The 19,326-nt window shown below is 47.5% G+C and overlaps 1 protein-coding gene across 1 annotated transcript; it reads left to right on the plus strand.

Moving 5' to 3' along the window:
* Positions 1 to 12,257: 12,257 nt before the first annotated feature.
* Positions 12,258 to 13,190, plus strand: LOC308044968 (olfactory receptor 14C36-like; the record flags this gene model as incomplete). Its single annotated transcript, XM_080351960.1, has 1 exon — positions 12,258 to 13,190. The coding sequence occupies one exon, from the start codon at positions 12,258 to 12,260 to the stop codon at positions 13,188 to 13,190; it is 933 nt and encodes a 310-aa protein (XP_080208086.1).
* Between the last annotated feature and the right edge of the window lie 6,136 nt (positions 13,191 to 19,326).

Genomic DNA, 19,326 nt, shown 5'->3' on the forward strand with positions numbered 1-19,326 from the left:
TGGAGTTGGAGAGTAGTGTCAGTGGAAGTGGTTAGGGTTAGGGGTTAGTTTTAGGAGGTAGGGCTAGGGTTAAGGTTATGTTTAGAGTCAGGTTTAGGGTAAGAGTTAGGGGTAGGGTCAGGGTTTGATTAGGATTAGGGTTAGAATTAAGGTTAGGGCTTTTGGGTTTGGGTTAGGGGTAGAGTTTGGTTTTAGGTTGAGGCTTAGATTTGTGATTACACTAAGAAGGCTAAGCATTAGGTTTAGAGTTGGAGTTAGAGGTAGGTGTTTGCATTAGCATTCTCTTAGGGTGAAGAGAATTGGGTAGAATGTAGGGTTAGACTTAGGGTTGAGGGAGTAGCATTAGTGGACATAGTTAGGAGTAGCTTAGGTGTAGGAGTTGGGGCTTGGGGTAAGATTTAGGGGTTGGGGTTAGAGTTAGGGATAGGAAATATAATTAGGATTAGGGTAAGGGTTAGATTAAAGTTTAGGAGTTAGGCAGTCGTGTTAGAAAAGGTGGTTAGGGTTAGGTTTTAGAATTCTGTTGGAGATAGGGGTTCGGGTTCATGGTTAGGGAGTACTGTTATTGTAAATGGTTAAGATTAGTATAGGAGATTAGGTTTAGGGGTGAGGCTAGAGTTAGGGTTAGAGTTAGGCTTAGGATTCTGTTTAGAGGTCAGGTTAGGGTTAGATTTCATGTTAGGGTTAGTGTTGGGTTAGGTTGGTTTAAGGGTTGTGGTTAAAGTTAGGTTAGTGATAGGGTTATGGTTAGGTTAAGGTTAGGGTTTAGGTTTAGTGTTAGAACTAGGTTTCAAGTTAGGGTTAGAGTTAGTATTAGGGTTTAGGCTTACCATTAAGGTTATAGTTAGTGTTAGGCATCAGCATTAGGGTTATCATGTTTATATTAGGGAGTAGTGTTACGGTTAGTGGAACTGGTTAGGGTTAGGTAGGGTTAGTTTCAGGGTTTAGGGGTTATTGCTCGAGTAAGGGTGAGGTTTAGATTGATGGTTACTGGCTAGGGTTAGGGTTAAGGTTTAGGGCTGAGCTTTAGAGTCAGCTTTAGGGAGTTGGTGTTAGACTTAGGTATTAGGGAGAAGAATTAGGGTTAGATTGAAGGATAAGATTATGGCTAGGATACGTGGTTAGGACTTAGGTTTAAGGTTACAGTTCCTTTTAGGGTTAGATTGGAGTCGATTATTGGGTAGCATTACCAGTTAGGGAGAAAGGTTAGAGTTAGTGTTTGATGTTAGCGTTAGATTTTGGGTTGGGGGTATTGTTAGATTAGGGTTTGGATTTCTATTTATGTGATGTTAGTCTTAGGGTTAGAGTTAGGGGTTTGACTTAAATTTTAGGATTAGATTTAGGATTAGTATTTAGGTTTACATTTAGGCTTAAGTTTTAGGATTTGGTTTAGGGTAATGGTTGGATTAGAGTTAGTGTTAGGGGTTCTGGAGTTGTCTTAGGGGTAGAGTTAAGTTTTGGGGTTAGATTTAGGGGTAGGGTTAGATTAAGGTTTAGGGTTAGCATCAGGGTTAGGGCATTGAATTCATTTCAGAGTTAGGGTTAGAGGTTGGTCTTAGATGCAGCCTTTGCTTTAGGATTACAGTAAGTGACTGGACTAACATTAGAGGTTTAGATTTAGGGATAGGTGTTAGGGGTAGTGTTAGGGTTATTATTAGGGTTTGATGAGGATTAGGTTTAGGGTTTATGGGTAGGGATGTGGTTAGTGGTAAAGGTTAGTATTAAGGTTAGTGTTAGAGGTAAGGATTAAGGTTAGGGGTTAGGGAATAGTGTTAGTATAAGCAGTTAGACTTCATGTTTCGGGGGAAAGGGTAGGAATATGGTTAAGGTTAGCACTATTTGTAAGTATTACAGTTAGGTTAGGTTAGGGGTGAGTGTTAGGGGTTAGAGTTAGAATTAGTGTTAGGGTTAGGGGTAAGGATTAGAGGTCAGCTTAGGGGTTACCATTATAATTTTGATTAGATTTAGGGATAGAATTAGGCTTAGATTTTAGACTTAGAGTTAAGATTTGAGTTAAAGATAGGGATTAGGATTAGGGTTGGGGTAAGGGGGTTGCATTAGAGTTAGATGTTGGGGTTAGGAGTTTTGTTATTTGGATGGTCAGGTTTAGGTTTTAGATTTATATTGAAGGGTTAGGGATAGGACAATGAGTTAGGGTTAGAGATAGTGTTAATGTTATTTTTGGGATAGCGGTTTAGGGTTAAAGTGTATCATAGAATGATGGGTTAGGATTTAGCATTAGATTAGAGATAGGTTTAGGTTAGGCTTTAGGGTTAGGCTTAGAGGTTGAGTTAATGGTTAGGGTGAGATATTAGGGTTGGGTTAGTGTTAAGTTTAGTCTAAGTGCTTACGGTTGGTGGCTGGGTTCATGGGCTAGGGGTATGAATGGGGCTAGGATTAGATTAGGGTTGTGTTTAGGTTAAAGATTGGTTTAGAGGTGAATTTAGGAGTTAGGTGTAGATTTCAGTTTAGAATTAGGGTTAGTGTTGGGTCTAGGTTAGGGTTAGGTTAGGTTGGTTTCGGCTTACCATTAAGGTTAGGTTAGTGATAGAGTTAGTGATAGTTTCGGGTTAGAGTTTAGTATTGGGGTTAGGGTTTAGGGTTTCTGTTAGGTTTAGAGTCAGGGTTAGGGCTCAGTTTTAGATTTATGGTTAGAGTTAGTGGTAGAGGTTAGGGGTAAGGTTAGGGTATGGGTTGGAATAGTGTTATGTTTTGGGGTTAGGATGGAGTTTGGATTTACATTTAGGGTCTGGTTCGTGTTCAGGTTAGCGTTAGGGTTAGTTGTTACTTCTAGATTTACAGTTAGGGTTACGTTTACAGTTAGGATTAAATTAGTGTTAGGATATAGTTAGTGTTAGGGCTAAGCATTAGGTTTCAGAGTTAGGGAATAGTGTTAGTGTAACCAGTTAGGGTTAGGTTTTAATATTAGGGTTGAAGGATAGGACTAGGGTTAGGGTTAGAGTTAGGATTATGGGTAAGTATTAAAGTTAGATTAGGTTTAGAAGAGGGTTAGAATGTAGGGTTGGAGTTAGCGTTAGGGGTTAGTTTTATGTTTTGGGTTAGAGTTAGGATTACGTTGTAGCTTTAGATTTAGGTTAGACTTAGGGATGGGGTTAGCACTAGGGTTAGCGTTAGTGTTAGGCAGTAGTGATAGTGGAATGGTCAGAGTGAGGTTTTAGATTTATATTGGAGATGGAGGTTGGTTTTGGCATTAAAGGTTGCAATTCTGGTTAGTGGTTAGGGGGTAGTGTTAGTGTAAGTCGTTAGAATTAGTGTTAATGGGTTAGGTTTAGGGGTTAGGGGTTGGGATAGCTTTAGGGTTAGGATAATTGGTTAGGGTTTGAATTAGGGTTAGTTTAGGGTTAGAGTCAGTTGTAAGAGTTGCAGGTTAGGATTTGGTTTAGGGCTTGTTTTAAGTTAGTGTTTGGTTTAAGGCTGATGTTAGTATGATGGGTTAGGGTTAGTTTTAGGGTTAGGCTAGGGTTATGGGTTAGGGTTAGAGGTCGCATTAGGGTAAGCTTTCAGTGGTTTGACTTAGGGTAAGGGTAGAGTTAGGGTTAGTTTTAGTGTAAGTGGTTAAGGTTAGGGGTAGGGATAGGCTTAGGTTTAGGGTTATACTAGGGTTAGTTTTTGGGTTGAGGGGGTTTGGTTTAGGTTAGATTTTGTGCAAGAGGTATGGTCAGGGTGATGTTTGGGTGAATGTTATGGTGAGGTGAATGATAGGTGTAGGGTAAGTTTTAGGTTTAGGGGTTAGGATTATGGTTAGGGTAAGGGATGGATAGGGATGGATAAGTGTTAGGGTTACGGCTTAGGGAGTTTTGTTATTTGAATGGTTAGTTTTAGGTTTTCAATTTACATTGAAGGGTTAGGGCTAGGACACTGGGTTAGGGTTAGAGGTAGTGTTAGTGTTATTTTTGGGATAGGGGTTTAGGGTTATAGTTAGAATGATGGGTTAGGATTTAGCATTAGATTAGGCATACATTTAGGTTAGGCTTTAGGGTTAGGCTTAGAGGTTGAGTTAATGGTTAGGGTTAGTTAATGGGGTTGCGTTAGTGTTAATTTTAGTCTAAGTGCTTACGGCTGGTGGCTAGGTTCATAGGCTAGGGATATGAATGGGGCTAGGATTAGATTAGGGTTATGTTTAGGTTTAAGGTTTGGTTTAGAGGTGAATTTAGGGGTTAGGTGGAGATTTCAGGTTAGAATTAGCGTTAGGTTAGGTTAGTTAGGGCTTACCATTAAGGCTAGGTTAGTGATAGAGTTAGTGTTAGGTTAGGGTTAGAGTTTAGTATTGGGGTTAGAGTTTAGGGTTACTGTTAGAGTCAGGGTTATGGCTCAGTTTTAGATTTATGGTTAGAATTAGTGGTAGGGGTTAGGATTAAGGTTAGGGTATGGGTTGGAATACTGTTCGGTTTTGGGGTTAGGGTGTAGTTTTAGGGTCAGTTGAAGTGGTTAGGTTTACAGGTTAGGTTTATGGGTTAGGGACAGGGATAGGGTTATGGTTAAGTTGAGATTTAGATTTAGATTTATGATTAAAGTTAGAGGTAGGGTTAGGGTTTGAGTTTAGGCTTAGACTCAGGCTTTGATTTAGGATTAGAGTGAGGGTATGGGTTAAGCATTATGGTTACATTTTTTTAGGGATAGGTGTTAGGGGGTAGGCTTACATTTAGGATTAGGTTGTGAATAGGATTAGGGTTTGGGGATGGTATAGAGATTAGGTTAGGGTTAGAGTTATGGTTTAGAGGTTAGGATCAGGGTTGAGGTTTAGCGATGAATGTTCATATATGTGGTTATGGTTGCGGGTTAGTTTTTTGGATTAGGGGAAGGGTTAGTGATTAGGGAGATGAGTTAGTATTATAGTTAAGGATAGGGCTAGGGTTAGCAATTATGGCTTAGGGTTAGGGTTTCAGCTAGGGTTAGATGATGGTTAGCGTTAGAGTTCGCATTACCAGTTGGGGGAAGAGTTAGAGTTAGGGTCTGGTGTTACGGTTTTGGTTAGGGGTAGAGTTAGCGTTAGATGTTTAGGGTTAGACTTGGAGTTAGAGTTAGGAATTACAGTTAAGGTTAGCGTTAGGGTACAAGTTAGGGCTTAGTTTAAGGGTTAAGTTAGGTTTAAGAGTTAGGATTGCATTTAGAGTTAGGGTTAGCACTAGGGTTATCATTTACATAAGGGTTAGTGTTGGATAAGGTTTAGGGTTAGGTTTAGATTAGGGTTAGGGAGTAGAGGTAGAGTCAGGGTCAGGGCTAGAGTACAGGTTAGGTTTAGGGGTAAGGGCCTATTGTTAGTGCTTGGGGTTAGGCATTTGAGATAGGGTTAGGGGTTAGTTTTCAGGATAGGGTCAGGCTTACTGTTAGGGTTAGGCTTAGGGTTAGGAGTTAGGGTTAGGGTTAGAATTGGGGTAAGGTCTTGGGGTGACAGATTAGTTTCAGGTTAGTGTTAGGGTTGGTGGTAGGGGTTTATTAGTTTTAGGTTAGTGTTAGGGTTAGTGGTAGGGGTTTATTTAGGGTTAGGGAGTAGCGTTATTATAAGTGGTTAGGATTACTGTAAGGGGGTAGGGTAAGGGATGCGTATAGGGTTAAGGTTAGAATGACGGGTTAGGGTTGCAGTTAGGGTTTGGGATTAGGGGGTAGAGTTAGGTTTCGAGACAGGGGTTTGGGGTTCAGATTAGAGTCAGGGTTAGGGTTTAGGATAAGGATTAGGCTTTTGGTAAGTATTGGGTTAGTGTTATGGGTTGGGGGTACAGAGTAGTGGTTAGGAGTAGGTTTAGGTACTAGGGTTAGATTTCGGGTTAGAGTTAGGGTTTGGATTTACATTTTGGCTTTAGTTAGTGTTCAGGTAAGAGTTATGGTTAGTGGTTAGTTTTAGATTTACAGTTAGGATTAGATTTAGGGGCCAGGGAGTTGAGTCAGTGGAAGTGGTTAAGGTTAGGGGTTAGTTTTAGAATTCAGTGTTTGAATTAAGGTTAAGTTTCAGATTAGATTTAGGGTTAGGGTTAGATTAGGGTTAGAGGATGGTGTTTACAGTTAGACTTATGGTTAGGGCTTTAGATGAGGTTTATAGTTAGGATTAGATTAGTGTTAGGACTAAGCATTAGGTTTCAGAGTTAGGGAATAGTGTTAGTGTAAGCAGTTAGGGTTAGGTTTTAATATTAGGGTTGAAGGGTAGGACTAGGGTTAGGGTTAGAGTTAGGATTATGGGTAAGTATTAGAGTTAGGTTTAGAAGATGGTTAGAATGTAGGGTTGGAGTTAGCATTAGGGGTTAGTTTTATGTTTTAGGTTAGAGTTAGGATTACGTTTTAGCTTTAGCTTTAGGTTAGAGTTAGAGATGCGGTTAGCATTAGGTTTAGGGTTAGTGTTAGGCAGTAGTGATAGTGGAATGGTCAGAGTGAGGTTTTAGATTTATATTGGAGATGGAGGTTGGGGTTGGCATTAAGGGTTGCAATTCTGGTTAGTGGTTAGGGGGTAGTCTTAGTGTAAGTCGTGAGGATTAGTGTAAGGCGTTAGGGGTCGGGATAGCTTTAGGGTTAGGATAATGGGTTAGGGTTTGAATTAGGGTTAGTTTAGGGTTAGAGTCAGTCGTAAGAGTGACAGGTTAGGAGTTAGGGTTAGGGCTTGGTTTAGTGTAGTGTTTGGTTTAAGGCTGGTGTTAGTATGATGGGTTGGGGTTAGTTTTAGGGTTAGGCTGAGGTTATGGGTTAGGGTTAGTGGTAACATTAGGGTGATATTTCAGGTAAGAGTTAGGGGAAAGCTAGGGTTAGGTTTAGTTTTAGGGTTAGCAGGGGTTTGGTTTAGGTTAGATTTTGTGCAAGAGGTATGGTCAGGGTGATGTTTGGGTGAATGTTATGATTAGTTTTAGGTGAATGATAGGTGTAGGGTAAGTTTGACGTGCAGGGGTTAGGATTAGGGTTAGGGTAAGGGATGGATAAGTGTTAGGTTAGGGCTTAGGCAGTGGTGTCAGTGGAAGTGGTTATGGTTGGGGTTTAGCTCAGGGTCCCAGGGGGATTTGTGAGGTACCAAGGCCTGGATGAAGAGCTCCCTTCTTGGTCGCACACATCCCAAAAGACAGGGACACGTCTGTGACTGATCTGCCTGGCGCTGTCCCACCAGCAGTGGCAGATGCATCCTGGAGAGGAGCGGAGCTGCCAGGCGCTGTCAGAGGATCTCCCTGAGGTGCCACTGGCTGCCCACCCAGACTCACACACTGTCCCTGGCTGGGACAGATACACCAGCTACGAGCTCTGGACACAGGACACAACAGTCCAACAGCAAAGACCATCTCTCCTGTCCTGACAGACTCTTATGACCCCTGGAGCCCAAAGCCATGGACCACATGAACTCATTGGACATTTTAGAGGCGTGGCCTATAGACTGAGGAATGAAATCTGTGTGTATATCCAGAGATAAGAAAGTGCTGTTGATTAACTGGAAAGTATTGGAGAGTGTGGGACCCGGGCACAACACAGATGGTACAGAATAAAGGCGGGGGGGGGGGGGCGGGCACTGTCCTGGTTTCAGCTGGGAGAGGGTTAATTTTCTTCCTAGTAGCTGGTAGGGTGCGGTGTGTTGGATTTAACCTGAGAAGAATGTTGATAGCACAGGGATGTTTGGTGGTTGCTAAGCCATGTTTATCCCAAACCAAGGACTTTTCAGCAAGGAGGCTGGAGATGCACAAGAAGCTGGGAGGGGCACAGGCAGGACAGCTGGCCCAAGTGGCCAAAGGGATATTCCACACCATATGATGTCATGCTTGCTATGTAAACTAGAGAAAAGTTATCTGGGGAACCGCTGTTTGGGATCTGGCTGGGTGTCACTCAATGGGTTGTGAGCAATTGCATTGTGCGTGACTTGGTTTATATCTCCTGTTTATTATTACCATTTTTGCAATTACTACAATTACTACTGCCATCATTATTATTATAATTACTATTACTATTACTATAATTATTTTATTAATTATCATTATTATATTTGTTGCAGCTGTTGCAGCTATTGTTACTGTTGTAGCTATTGTAGCTATTGTTGCTATTGTTATTGTTTTGCCTTTCTGTGTCATTAAACTGTCTTCATTTTAACTCAAGATGTTTCTTTCTTTCCTGATTCCCTCTCCCATCCCACTGGGCTGGAGGGAGGAAGAGAAGGGCTGTGTGTGATGTTCAGCTGCCCGCTGGGTTAAACAAAACAGTCCTGGTCAAAGGAGTGATCATGCAGGTGTCCCAGAGGAAGAGGTGAACCTGAGGAGGGCACAGGGTAACAAGGGCCCTTCAATGCCAGGACAGGCTGTGAGGAGCCAGGATGCCAAAAGATGTCAGACTGGAGAATGTTTCAGGACACCATCTTGGTTCAGCCCTCCCCTGCCCTTTGTGCCATGAGAGACACCCCATGGTCCTGCCCAGCCTTGTCCTGGGCTCCTGAGCCAGCTGGGAAGATGGAAAGGGCTCAGCAGCAGTGATCCTCATCCAGCTGGGTCTGTTTCCCAGCCCAACCAGCGTGGCCAGAGCAGAGTCACCCATGGCCCCAGGGCACCACAGCCCCTCGCTCTGCAGAGCAGCATGGCCAGCTCAGGGCCCTGTGGGGAGCACAGGGAGGGAACCAGGACCAGCCGGCCAGGCCAGGCTGGACACCCTCACCTGGGGAAAGGGATGTCCCTGGAGAAGAGCAAGGCAGCATTTCTGTGCCTGCAGGGAGGAATCCAGGAGCAAGAGAAACCTCTTTCTGCAGACACTCATTGGGGTCAGGCTGCTCTGTTGCTGGAGCAGGACTCTTGTTCTGGTCTGAGGAGAGGGGCTGGCACTGATGGACACAGGTCATCTGTGGTGGGGATCTGCTGGAGCTGAATCTGCTTTTCCTGTCTGTCCACACCTCCTCAGGAGACACTTTGCATCGGTATCCATGGGGGAATTCTTCTATCACATGTTCAAAGTGCTCACTGCCGAAACAGTGTCATCCTGACCAACTTCTCTGTCATCCTCACTCACACAAGATAAATCAACCTGTTGCCCATGTCATTGAGCAGCTCCATAGATCTGAGCTGATCCTTCACACGGGGGGATCCCTCTGTCCTCACTCTCCCTGGGACTCTCTCCAGCAGACCCTGTATCCTTCAGCTGAAACACCACAGCTCAGCAAGCTGCCCCACCTCACCTCATACAATCCAAAACTGTCACAGTGCTTTGACAAGACATGGGGCACCTCCTGGCAGTGGATGTTCGGAAGCTTGTTCAGTGCTACACCATCTGGGTTTCCACCATCCAGAGGGACACAGATTGCCTCTGTGATACCCCTCTTGTAGAGCCAGACCTAATGAACAGCATTTTAAACAATACCTCAGACTCTGAGTGCATTTCCTTCTGGGATCATACCAGACCAGCATCAACTGGGGAAAAACACTCTCCCAGCACTCTTGGATGCAAACCCTCTGGTCCCAAGAGCTGGTAAGGCTGCAGTTTGCTCATGAAACCCCTGGCTTGATCCCCATCCACCACAGTTGTTGTCCTCCAGAGTTCTGCCTGGAAGCACAAAGGCCTGGAAGACTGATATGCTGATATGCTTCTTTGTGTGTCTATTTTGAGAGCTCCTATACAAAGGCAAGAGGAAGGAATCCCACCTCCTGTAGGTGTGTGGCAGGGATGGCAGAGCTGAGTGTCCTTCAAGTGCTGGGAATAGAAATGCAGGAGGAAAAGCCTCCACCGACACAGCTGAATCCCTTCCTTCAGCATGGGTAACGAAGATCCCTCCCTGTCACTTTCTGGGTGTCCTGACTAATAATAAGACAAAAAATTAAAAAAGATGATAATTAGAGGTAACTTTGCCTCTGAGAGGGAAAATACACTGTTGGAAATAAGTGTTTCTGCCCAGCATAAGGAGGGAACATCAGTGATGACTTGAGCCTGTTTCACAGCAGGTGCCCCAGGGACACCTGGAGGAGCCCAGAGGGGACAGAGAAAGGGACATCATGGGCTGCTCCTGGCCTGCTGAGCTGGGCTGGGCTCCTGGGACACAGGGAGCTCATGGCAGCGGCAGCGCTGCAGAGAGACAGCTCTGCCCAGGAGCAGCTCCTCTGCACACGCAGCAGGGCTGAGGGCTCTGCCTGCAGCACCGAGGGCACAGGAGACAGGCACAGAGAGGGGAAAGACAACATGGGGTGGAGGATGCTGAGAGGTCACTGGGAGAGAAATCTTCACAGCCCTGAGAAGAGTAAGTCTCTGGCTACAGCCCAATTCAACTACAGTTCCTGGAGAGATGCTAAAGCTGGAACATTCCACAAGCTGTGGCATCTGTCAGGAGGGACGTTGCAGTTTCTCTAGTGCAGAGAAAACATGTTATATAGAGGTGAGTTTCTCTGCTGCACCTTCAGAGGGACATTTCTAATGGGCTTTTTCAAGGAGAAGGTAAAGGAAGGGATTACAGTAAAGATAAGGAGCTTTCCCAAGTCCTTATTTTCCATTTGTTTCTCTTGGGGAATTTGAGAGGAGAAATGGAAAAGGAGCTCTCATAGTTGAACAAGTCATGGAGACCACTCAGCTGTAACTTCGTCAGTAGGTCTGATAGGAGCCTCCTGATGAGCCTTCATCCACTCCTCTGCCCATGGACAGATGCAGCATCGCCTTTGCTGGACCCAGCAGGATCACCCACCTGTCTTTGTTTTCACCCTGCAAACAGGAGGAAGATGCTCCCAGGCGGTGCCCTGCAAACAGGCAGGTGTCTGTAGGGCCAGGGTGAGCGCACAGAGTTTGGGATGGGGTCTGTGAGCGCTGACAGGGAAAAGACATGGGACAGGGAATCACCTCCCAGGAGGAAAATCTCCTGGCAGCAGGGACATGATCTCGGAAGGAGGAGACAAACCAGAGCTCTTGTGGGAGGGAGGATGTAGAAATCTCTGATTGACCCCCTGCAGGTCAGATCCCTCCTGTGAGCAGCCCCCTGGCCTCCTGTCCCACCCAGCAAAGCCTCTGCCCTCAGGGCCGGGGGCTCCAAGGCATGAAGCAGCTCCTGTGCAGCCAGAGCTCCAGTTCCTCTGCAGAGCACAGGGGCTGAGAGCAGCTGCCCGGCACTGTTGGTGTCTGGGAGGTGGCTGCACAGCTGGGGAAGGGGGACGCTGTCTGAGTGCCCGGCTGCCCCTGCCCTGGCCTCTCTCACACCCACCCTCACCGCATTTTCCTTCTTGCTCCCCTGCTCTGGGTCACTGCTGTTGGGGTCTTGTTCTTGCTGTCAGGCTCTCTGGGGATGGCAGTTTCAGCTGCAGAGTCACAGCCTGATCTTGGGGGTCCTTTCCTGCAGGTGTGTCCATGGGCACACGTGTCCCAGCTTTGCTCTGACCTGTGGGCTGTGGGCAATGCAGTCTGTGGGGCTGAATCTCCCGGAATCAAATGCCATCATTCGGACACTTGGCTATCTGCATGAGGTTTCCATCCCAGCTGCGAGCTCCCCTCCGGGATGCAAACCCATCCTATATCATCTATGCTATCTGAAAGTCTCAAGGAGAAGCACAGAAATGGTGCGACAGTCAAAATTCTGTTTGGTTTGTGAAATGAGCTACTTCTGCCCTGGGCTAAACGTGGGCTGCTGAGACCTTAGAAAGCAGTGAGATGTGTAGTGGTCTGAGGTGGATCCCTCAGCTCTCAGCAGTGTCTGGTGGCTTTTCAGGGTACCATGGGAGTGTGATCACCCTCCATCTCAGAAAGGTGTCAGCCCAGGGCAGCTGGAGCAAGACAGAGGGACAGACCAGCTCCCCTCACTCTGCACTGACCCACAGGCATCCTCTTGCCTTGCAGGACTCACTCTGTTCTCCCTGAGTGCAGCAGAAATACTGATGGTTTCTGACATCCAAGAACATTCCCCAGGGTGAGAGGGGAGAAGGAGCTGTAAAAAACCCCAAACCTCTCAAAACGCCTTCTGCCACCTCATTTCCTTCTCCCTGGGAGTGCAGATGCTGACAGGTATTTCTGCACCAGGAGCAGCTTCATGTGACAAAGCTGAACCCCAGTTCTGGCCCCTGCCCCCCGTTCCCATGACCCCACTGCTGCAGAGCAGGGCTGACTCCTCAGCAGCCAGCGGGCACAGGCCCTGCTCCTCACGGCCCCTCCAGCCAGCACCACCCAGGGCTCAGACACGGAGCTGAGGGAAGGTCTGGAAAAGGACAAGGGGTGTGGAGCAGGGGGGGGGGGGTGTGAGAAATGGCTTAGACTTTGCTCAGAGAAATCTCCCAAAAATTCTCACTGTCTTTTTCTTCTGTGATAGCCCCCATAGCCAAAATCAGCAAATGTCCAACAGCAGCTCCATCACCCAGTTCCTCCTCCTGCCGTTCACAGACACACGGGAGCTGCAGCTCTTGCGCTTCTGGCTCTTCCTGGGCATCTACCTGGCTGCCCTCCTGGGCAACGGCCTCATCATCACCACCATAGCCTGGGACCAGCACCTGCACACCCCCAGGTACTTCTTCCTCCTCAACCTCTCCATCATTGACCTGGGCTACATCTCAACCACTGTCCCCAAGTCCATGGCCAATTCCCTCTGGAACACCAGGGCCATCTCCTACACAGGATGTGCTGCCCAAGTGTTTCTGTTTGTCTTTTTAGCTTCAGCAGAGTATTGGCTCCTCACAGTCATGTCCTACGACCGCTACGTTGCCATCTGCAAACCCCTGCACTACGGGACCCTCCTGGGCAGCAGAGCTTGTGTCCACATGGCAGCAGCTGCCTGGGCCACTGGGTTTCTCCATGCTTTGCTGCACACGGCCAATACATTTTCACTACCACTCTGCAAGGGCAATGCCCTGGGCCAGTTCTTCTGTGAAATCCCCCAGATCCTCAAGCTCTCCTGCTCAGACACCTACCTCAGGGAAGTCTGGGTTCTTGTGATTTCTTTCTCAGTGGCATTTGGCTGTTTTGTGTTCATTGTGGTGTCCTATGTGCAGATCTTCAGGGCCGTGCTGAGGATCCCCTCTGAGCAGGGACGGCACAAAGCCTTTTCCACCTGCCTCCCTCACCTGGCCGTGGTCTCCCTGTTTACCAGCACTATCATATTTTCCCACCTGAAGCCCCCGTCCATCTCCTCCCCATCTCTGGATCTGGTGATGTCTGTTCTGTACTCAGTGGTGCCTCCAGCAGTGAACCCCCTCATCTACAGTGTGAGGAACAAGGAGATCAAGGATTCAGTGTGGCAACTAATGAATGGCTGTTTTATGAAGCAATAAACTGCCCATAATCTTCTGCATGGCATATATAATGTAAATAATTTACTCACTGAGTGGTTGTGCCCGTGTCCACTGGACACCCTAGAGAACCTGCTGCAGGTCAATTGTCACGGACCGGCCTCTCACAACCACCATTTCCAGCACTGGCTTCTCACTTCAGCTTGAAGAGGTTCTTTGTCCCTCCCTGGCAGCACAACTAATGAGTAGGTCAGATGTCCATGTTTGCATTGTGTAGACAAGATGTAAACAAACGCACAAAGTGCTTCTGAGGTGATGAACCCGAGTGAGCAGAAACACCATCAGCTATTCCTTGGGGTTCCATGAAGGTCAGTGGGACAGACAGTGTCTTGATGTGATTTCATGTTGAGAGTAACATCCTTTGGGGAACCACCTGAATGTAGCACTGGGATGTGCTTCCTGGAACAGAAGATCCCGTGTCCATTCTTTATGCCATGAGGCATCTCATGTAAGTGCAGAGAAGGGTGACAAATGGCAGGGCTGAGGTGCCTCCCAGCCCCCTGGAGTGGCAGCAGGAGGTCAGAGGGACACAGTGACTCCTGCGTCTGTGTGTACAAGGGAAACACTCTGTCTCTCAACATCCATGGGTGCATAAGGAGTCCATGGTGAGGTTACTTCTCTCTGGTCAGGCTAAAGACCACAAGAAGTCTGACGGGTTGGGGTCCCTGCCTGCAGAGCAGTTTCTGAGATAGTCGAGCTTTCCATGGTAGTGGGAAGAGGCCAGAGAGGGGAAAAAAAAATAATAACTGAAAAGGACAACTTGGGAGGTGCATTCTGCATATCAGGAGGAAGAAACGTCAGTGGAAGGGCAGTGCTGCGGTGCAGGAGGTCACCCAGAGGCAGTCGGGATCAGCCCATGGCTTTGTGTTTCAGCAAACAGCCAGTGAGGGTGCAGTGAATGAGGCACGGACTCTCGGGAAGGTGCAATGAGAGACATTTATTACAAACTCAGGCTTGCATTTATACTTGCACATATGCACGTATAACCTCCTGTGCTCCATATGAGCACGTGTAAAATTAATCCTCGCAGAATCGCAGGTTTATTTTCCTTCCGTGCACATATGGACGTGTAACTTCCCGTGCACATTTGCACGTGTACTTTAAATTATTTCCTCGCACAATCGCGAGTTTATTTTCCTCCCGTGCTTCCACGTAAGCACGTGTAGTATTCCGTGCACACTTGCACGTGTAAGTAAATTAACCCTCGCAGGATTGCGAGTGTATTATAAATTTACCCTCGCGGAATCACGAGTATACACTTCCCGTAGTTACTACAGGTACGTGTATCTCTTTAAAAATAATCCCGCACCATGTTCAGGCAAGTGTGTGCTTCTCTGGGACTCAGGGCCGGCTCCAGCATTGTTTTGAGTGAAGCCACGTGCGTGCACTCTGTGGACCGCCTGTTGTATTAGTTGCTGCCCCTTAATAATTTTCCTCAACTGATATCCGAACCTTTAATTAAGTCACTTTTGGAGTGCTAAAACCCTGTTTCGCACCGGTTTAATAAAAGTTGTTTTTGGACTCTGTTGTCCCTTAAATTAACCTATGGGGTGCCTCCGTGACATGCTCTCAAGAACATGCGTAAGGAATAGACTCTCAAAAGGCTTTGTTTTCTGTGTTTTCTGTGGGCTCAGTGGGATGAGATCAGGGTCCCAGTTTGGCTTTCAAGGGACTTAGAGCTGGTGGTTCGGGCTTTGGTTGTTGGTGTCCAGCACCCAGGCAGGTGGTGGATAAGGCAGAGCAGCTCTGAGCACCCTCCATGGCCACCTCAGAGCTCGTGTGGGAGGCGGTCACAGTGACAGTGACCAACATCAGCTGGGTCTGTCTCTCAACCTGACCAGTATGTCCCTGCAGAGCCACCACAGCCTGGGCATCACAGCTCACTCACTGCACAGAGCAAAAGCCCCAGCTCGGGGGCTGTGGGGAGTGTGGGAACAGGGTGCAGGAACATCTGGCCAGGCCAGTGCAGATGTGCTCTCCTTGGGGAAAGGCTCTGTGGGGAGATGGGGTGTCCCAGGAGAAGAGCAGGGCACTGTGTGTGTGCAGGCACGGAAAGAGAAACCCTTTTCTGCCGTGGGTGCCAGTTTGACGCAGGCTGCCCTGTGCATGGGGCAGCAGGAGCTGCCTGAAGAGCCCCGGGGCCAGGACTCGGTGCTGTCCTGGGGAGCGGGGCTGGCACAGGGTGCTGAAGGCTGCCGGGCATCGGGACATCCTGAGCGTGGCGGCCAGAGAGACACTGTCACTGACCTGTTTCTTCCATCTCACTCTACAGGGCCTGCCCAGACTGGGCTTTCCTGCTGGGCTGGAGGGAGAGCAGGATGTGGGGGGAGCTGGCGAGGAGCTGGGTGGAAAGTGCCCCAGAGAGGAAACCACCCGTGAAAAGATGAAGCGTGTGAGTGTGCATGGTGGGGGCACACAGCAATGTTCTCACACAGCCAAGCCTCCTGGGAGAGACATGAAAGACCAGCAGAGCAGGGTCTGGTCTGTCCCCACGCTCCTGGACATCATGGGGCACCTACCCCAGGACAATTGTCACAGACCAGCCGCTTGCAATCACCTTGTAGGTCATTGTCCTCTCACCACAGCTGAGAGAGGTTGTTCTTCCCTCCATGGAAGGAGATCGAGTGACTAGATCAGAAGTCCAGGTTTGCATTGAGGCAAGATATGAGCATGCACATCATGTGTTGGGAGAGATGAACCTGAATGAGCATAAATGCCATCAGCGATTGCTGAGGAGGCCATGGAGGCTTGTGGGACAGTGTATCGAGGTCACTTCATGTTGAGAGTAACTTCCCCAATAACCACCTGAATGCAAGAGTCATGCACTGGATGGTCTGTCTCCAGAAGGCAGATGCGCCTTGGCTATGGGGATTTCTATTCCCTACATTTCATTCTTGCCCCAGAGTTCTGTGACCCCAATGGAGCCCACAACTTCTGTGATTCTGCTTCATTGCTGGAGATCTCCTGCAGTAATACTGTGACACTCATGTTTTCATAATCACCATTTTAGAGCCAGTTTTCCCCTCCCATTCACATGGGCATCCTGTGAATGCATCGCTGCTCTTCACCCCAGTGTAGACAGGCAGAAGACCTTCTCCACCTGGCCCTCTCACCTCACCAGTGCCACTGTTTTCTACAGCACCCTCACACTTGACTGCATGATGCCAGAACAGCACTCCTGAGACAGTTTGACAAAGCCTTTTTCCTACACCATCCTCACATCCCTGCTCAACCTGCAGCCCAAGAACCAGGAAGGTTGAGCAGAAGTGGAGCACTGAGAAAGAATTTTAAGAAAGCTTTGAGGTTCACACAGAGACCATCAGAGTTGCTGACCTCCCGTTGCCTTCTGAACAGGCCCAGAGGACCTGGACAGCATTTGCTGTGTCCCAGAAACTCACCTGGAAGGACAGGATCTAGAGAGAGCCTTTGGTGTGGGAAGGGGCAGAGAGTTGCTGGTGGAGCTGGCTGGTGTCTCTGTCTCTCAAACACCTCAGAAAAGTTGTGGCTATCAGGGAGGTTCCGTGGTCCTCTGAGAAATAAAATATCAAAATTGTCTTCAAGTAGGTTAAAAAGGAAGATGATTTGTAGAATTACAGACTGGGCAGCTTCACCTCAGTCCCTGGGCAAGTGATGGGGCAAATGCTCTTCCAGACATCTTCAGGCACTTGAAGGAAACAAAAAAGAGTGCAGAACCTGCATGGGAGGGGAAAGCAGGGAATGTTGTGTACCTGAACTTTAACAAGGCCTTTGATATGTTCTACCATAGTCATATTGGTGATATCTGGATGGAAAATAGAGATGACAACATGTGTGGCAGTTTGGCTGGATGGTCAGGCCCAGATGCCATCAGTGGAATGGACTCCTCCTGGAGGGCAGTCACTGTTGGCATCCCTCAGTGACCAGCACTTGAGACAACACCTGTGAACATCTTCATTATCTCCCTGTATGATGGTTTAGAGCTCACCTTATGGTCCCTTGTGGATAAAGGCAAACTGCGGGGAGCCCTTGAGCTACCCCATCGAGTTCACCTGCCTCAAGCAGCACAGTCAGGATGACATTCAGGTGTCTTCCAATCTGAGTGAATCTATGATGCAAGGAATCTTCCCTTGGAGAGCTCTTTGAAGACAGAAAAGGGAGAGGATGGAGAAAAGCCAGTTAAACAGAAGTACATAGACAGAATGTTACACTCTAAATACAGAAGAAAATTTGTTTTCATAAGTGGCTGCCTAAAATTATTGACATAAATCAAGAGAACATGATCAACTGCTGGTACATGGCCTTAGTGCTATTAATAAAAAATTATAAAAATCTGAAAATTCATAAAAAACTAAGCATGCTGGAAATGAAGACTTTTTCAGTGATTGTCTTGAGTTTTTTTCTGCAAAGGTTTCAGCTTTTTCCTAAATGCTCCCCCTCACCTTGAAAGGAATCCACTACTCTAACCCTTAGCCTGAAACCTTACCTCTAAACCAAAGCCCAAACCCCTAACCCCTTACACTTACCCTACCTTTGTCCTTACTTACCCCTCGCATGAAAATGCTGGCCTTCATCCTAGCCCTGACCCCAGCCCTGACAAAACCCTAACACTCAAAGTCTGCCTATACCCTAAACACTAACCAGACACCTTTAGCAGAGCTCCAAACCCTCCTGCTAAACCTTTGTCTAATTCTGAACCCTGGAAGGTGAGCTCTAATCCTGAATTCCTAACCTGAAAGCCTAACACCCAAAGCCCTCCTTCCCATGCTCTCAATCCCTCACCTTCAGTCCCTTTCCTAACCTGGACTTAGGCTGCTTGGCACCTTGGGGGCAGGACATGAGGTCCCAGAGCAGTCTCAGGGTGTGGGAAAAGGAATGTGGGGTGACCTGTGTCTGATCAGCTTGTAAACCAAAAGGGTGAGAATGCTGTGCTGAGCTCAGCTGAGCCTTAGAAACTGCTACTCCAGCAGCATGGGACTGTGAAGGTGGCTGTGAGGTCAGTTCAGTCTCTGGAGTTGAACGGCATGTGGCTTGGAAGATCCTGGTGAGGTCACTTTTGCCTGGTCAGCTGGTGCAGCTCGTCTTGCAGAACTCATCTCTGGAAGGGTTATCCCATTTCGCTCCACTGATCACTTTGTTTTCTTACAAGGAAAGAAATCAAGCTGTCATTCTACTGGCCCTAAAAGAGGCTCTTCACATGTGAATTTGTTGCTGCAGTTTTACATAAAGATAAGGACATGCAGTTGGCCTAATCACTGGCAGCAGGTGGGAGCTTCCTGCAGACTTCTCTGTTGTAACCCAGTCTATCCTGCAACTCCCACAACTGTGTGCTCAGCACAACACAGACTGAAGGCCAAGCTGTACATGGGCACAGCCCTGGGTCTACTCTAGTTTACTGTTATGTGGACCTCTAACTCTCCATGTACAATGGTGTTCTGGTCAGGATCACTGAACCTCCTGAGGAAGGTTAGGAAGAGGATGAGTTGTCCCTTAGGCAGCTGGAGGAAGCCTCACAGTTTTAGGCCCTGGTAGTGATTGGGGAGTTTGAATACCATGGACCTCTGCTAGAAGTCTTTGGTTTAAGGGATAGTAGAAAATATTCCCTGATCCAACATGGTGGGAATGGTCTCCTGGCTATGTTTTTCACAAGAAGACAAAGCAGGACTGCTGGGCAATGTGGGGGGGCTAGAAAACCCTGTGGGAAGTGGGCGAGACAAATTGTAGCAGCGCTGAGTAGAGAAGAAGGATGACCTCCCTCAACCATCTGGCAGTGCTGAGTCAAGGGGGATGACAACTCTCTTGTCTGGTTGGCCACACTCCCACTAATGCAGCCCATTGTGTACCTTTACTTCAAAAGTGAAAAGCCAGGAGAGGACGAGTCTTTGGGAAGACATGAAAACAGGCACCCATAGCTTCTTGGATACCAGCAAGATATCCTCTCTAGCCTGAGTTTGGCTTCCTTTGTATTCTCATTCAATCTTTCTCAGCATTTGACCATGGGGATTTCTCCCTTGTTCAGCTATTCAATTAAACTTGTACCTCCTTCAGTCTTCTGGAGTGGCTTGTAATGCCTGACACTCTGATCTTTCAGGGGCACCACAAATCTGATCGGCCATCTATAAGGACTCATTAACAGCTGGCA

The sequence above is a fragment of the Nesoenas mayeri genome (genome assembly GCF_963082525.1).
Source record: "Nesoenas mayeri genome assembly, chromosome: 12".
Taxonomy (NCBI): Eukaryota; Metazoa; Chordata; class Aves; order Columbiformes; family Columbidae; genus Nesoenas; species Nesoenas mayeri.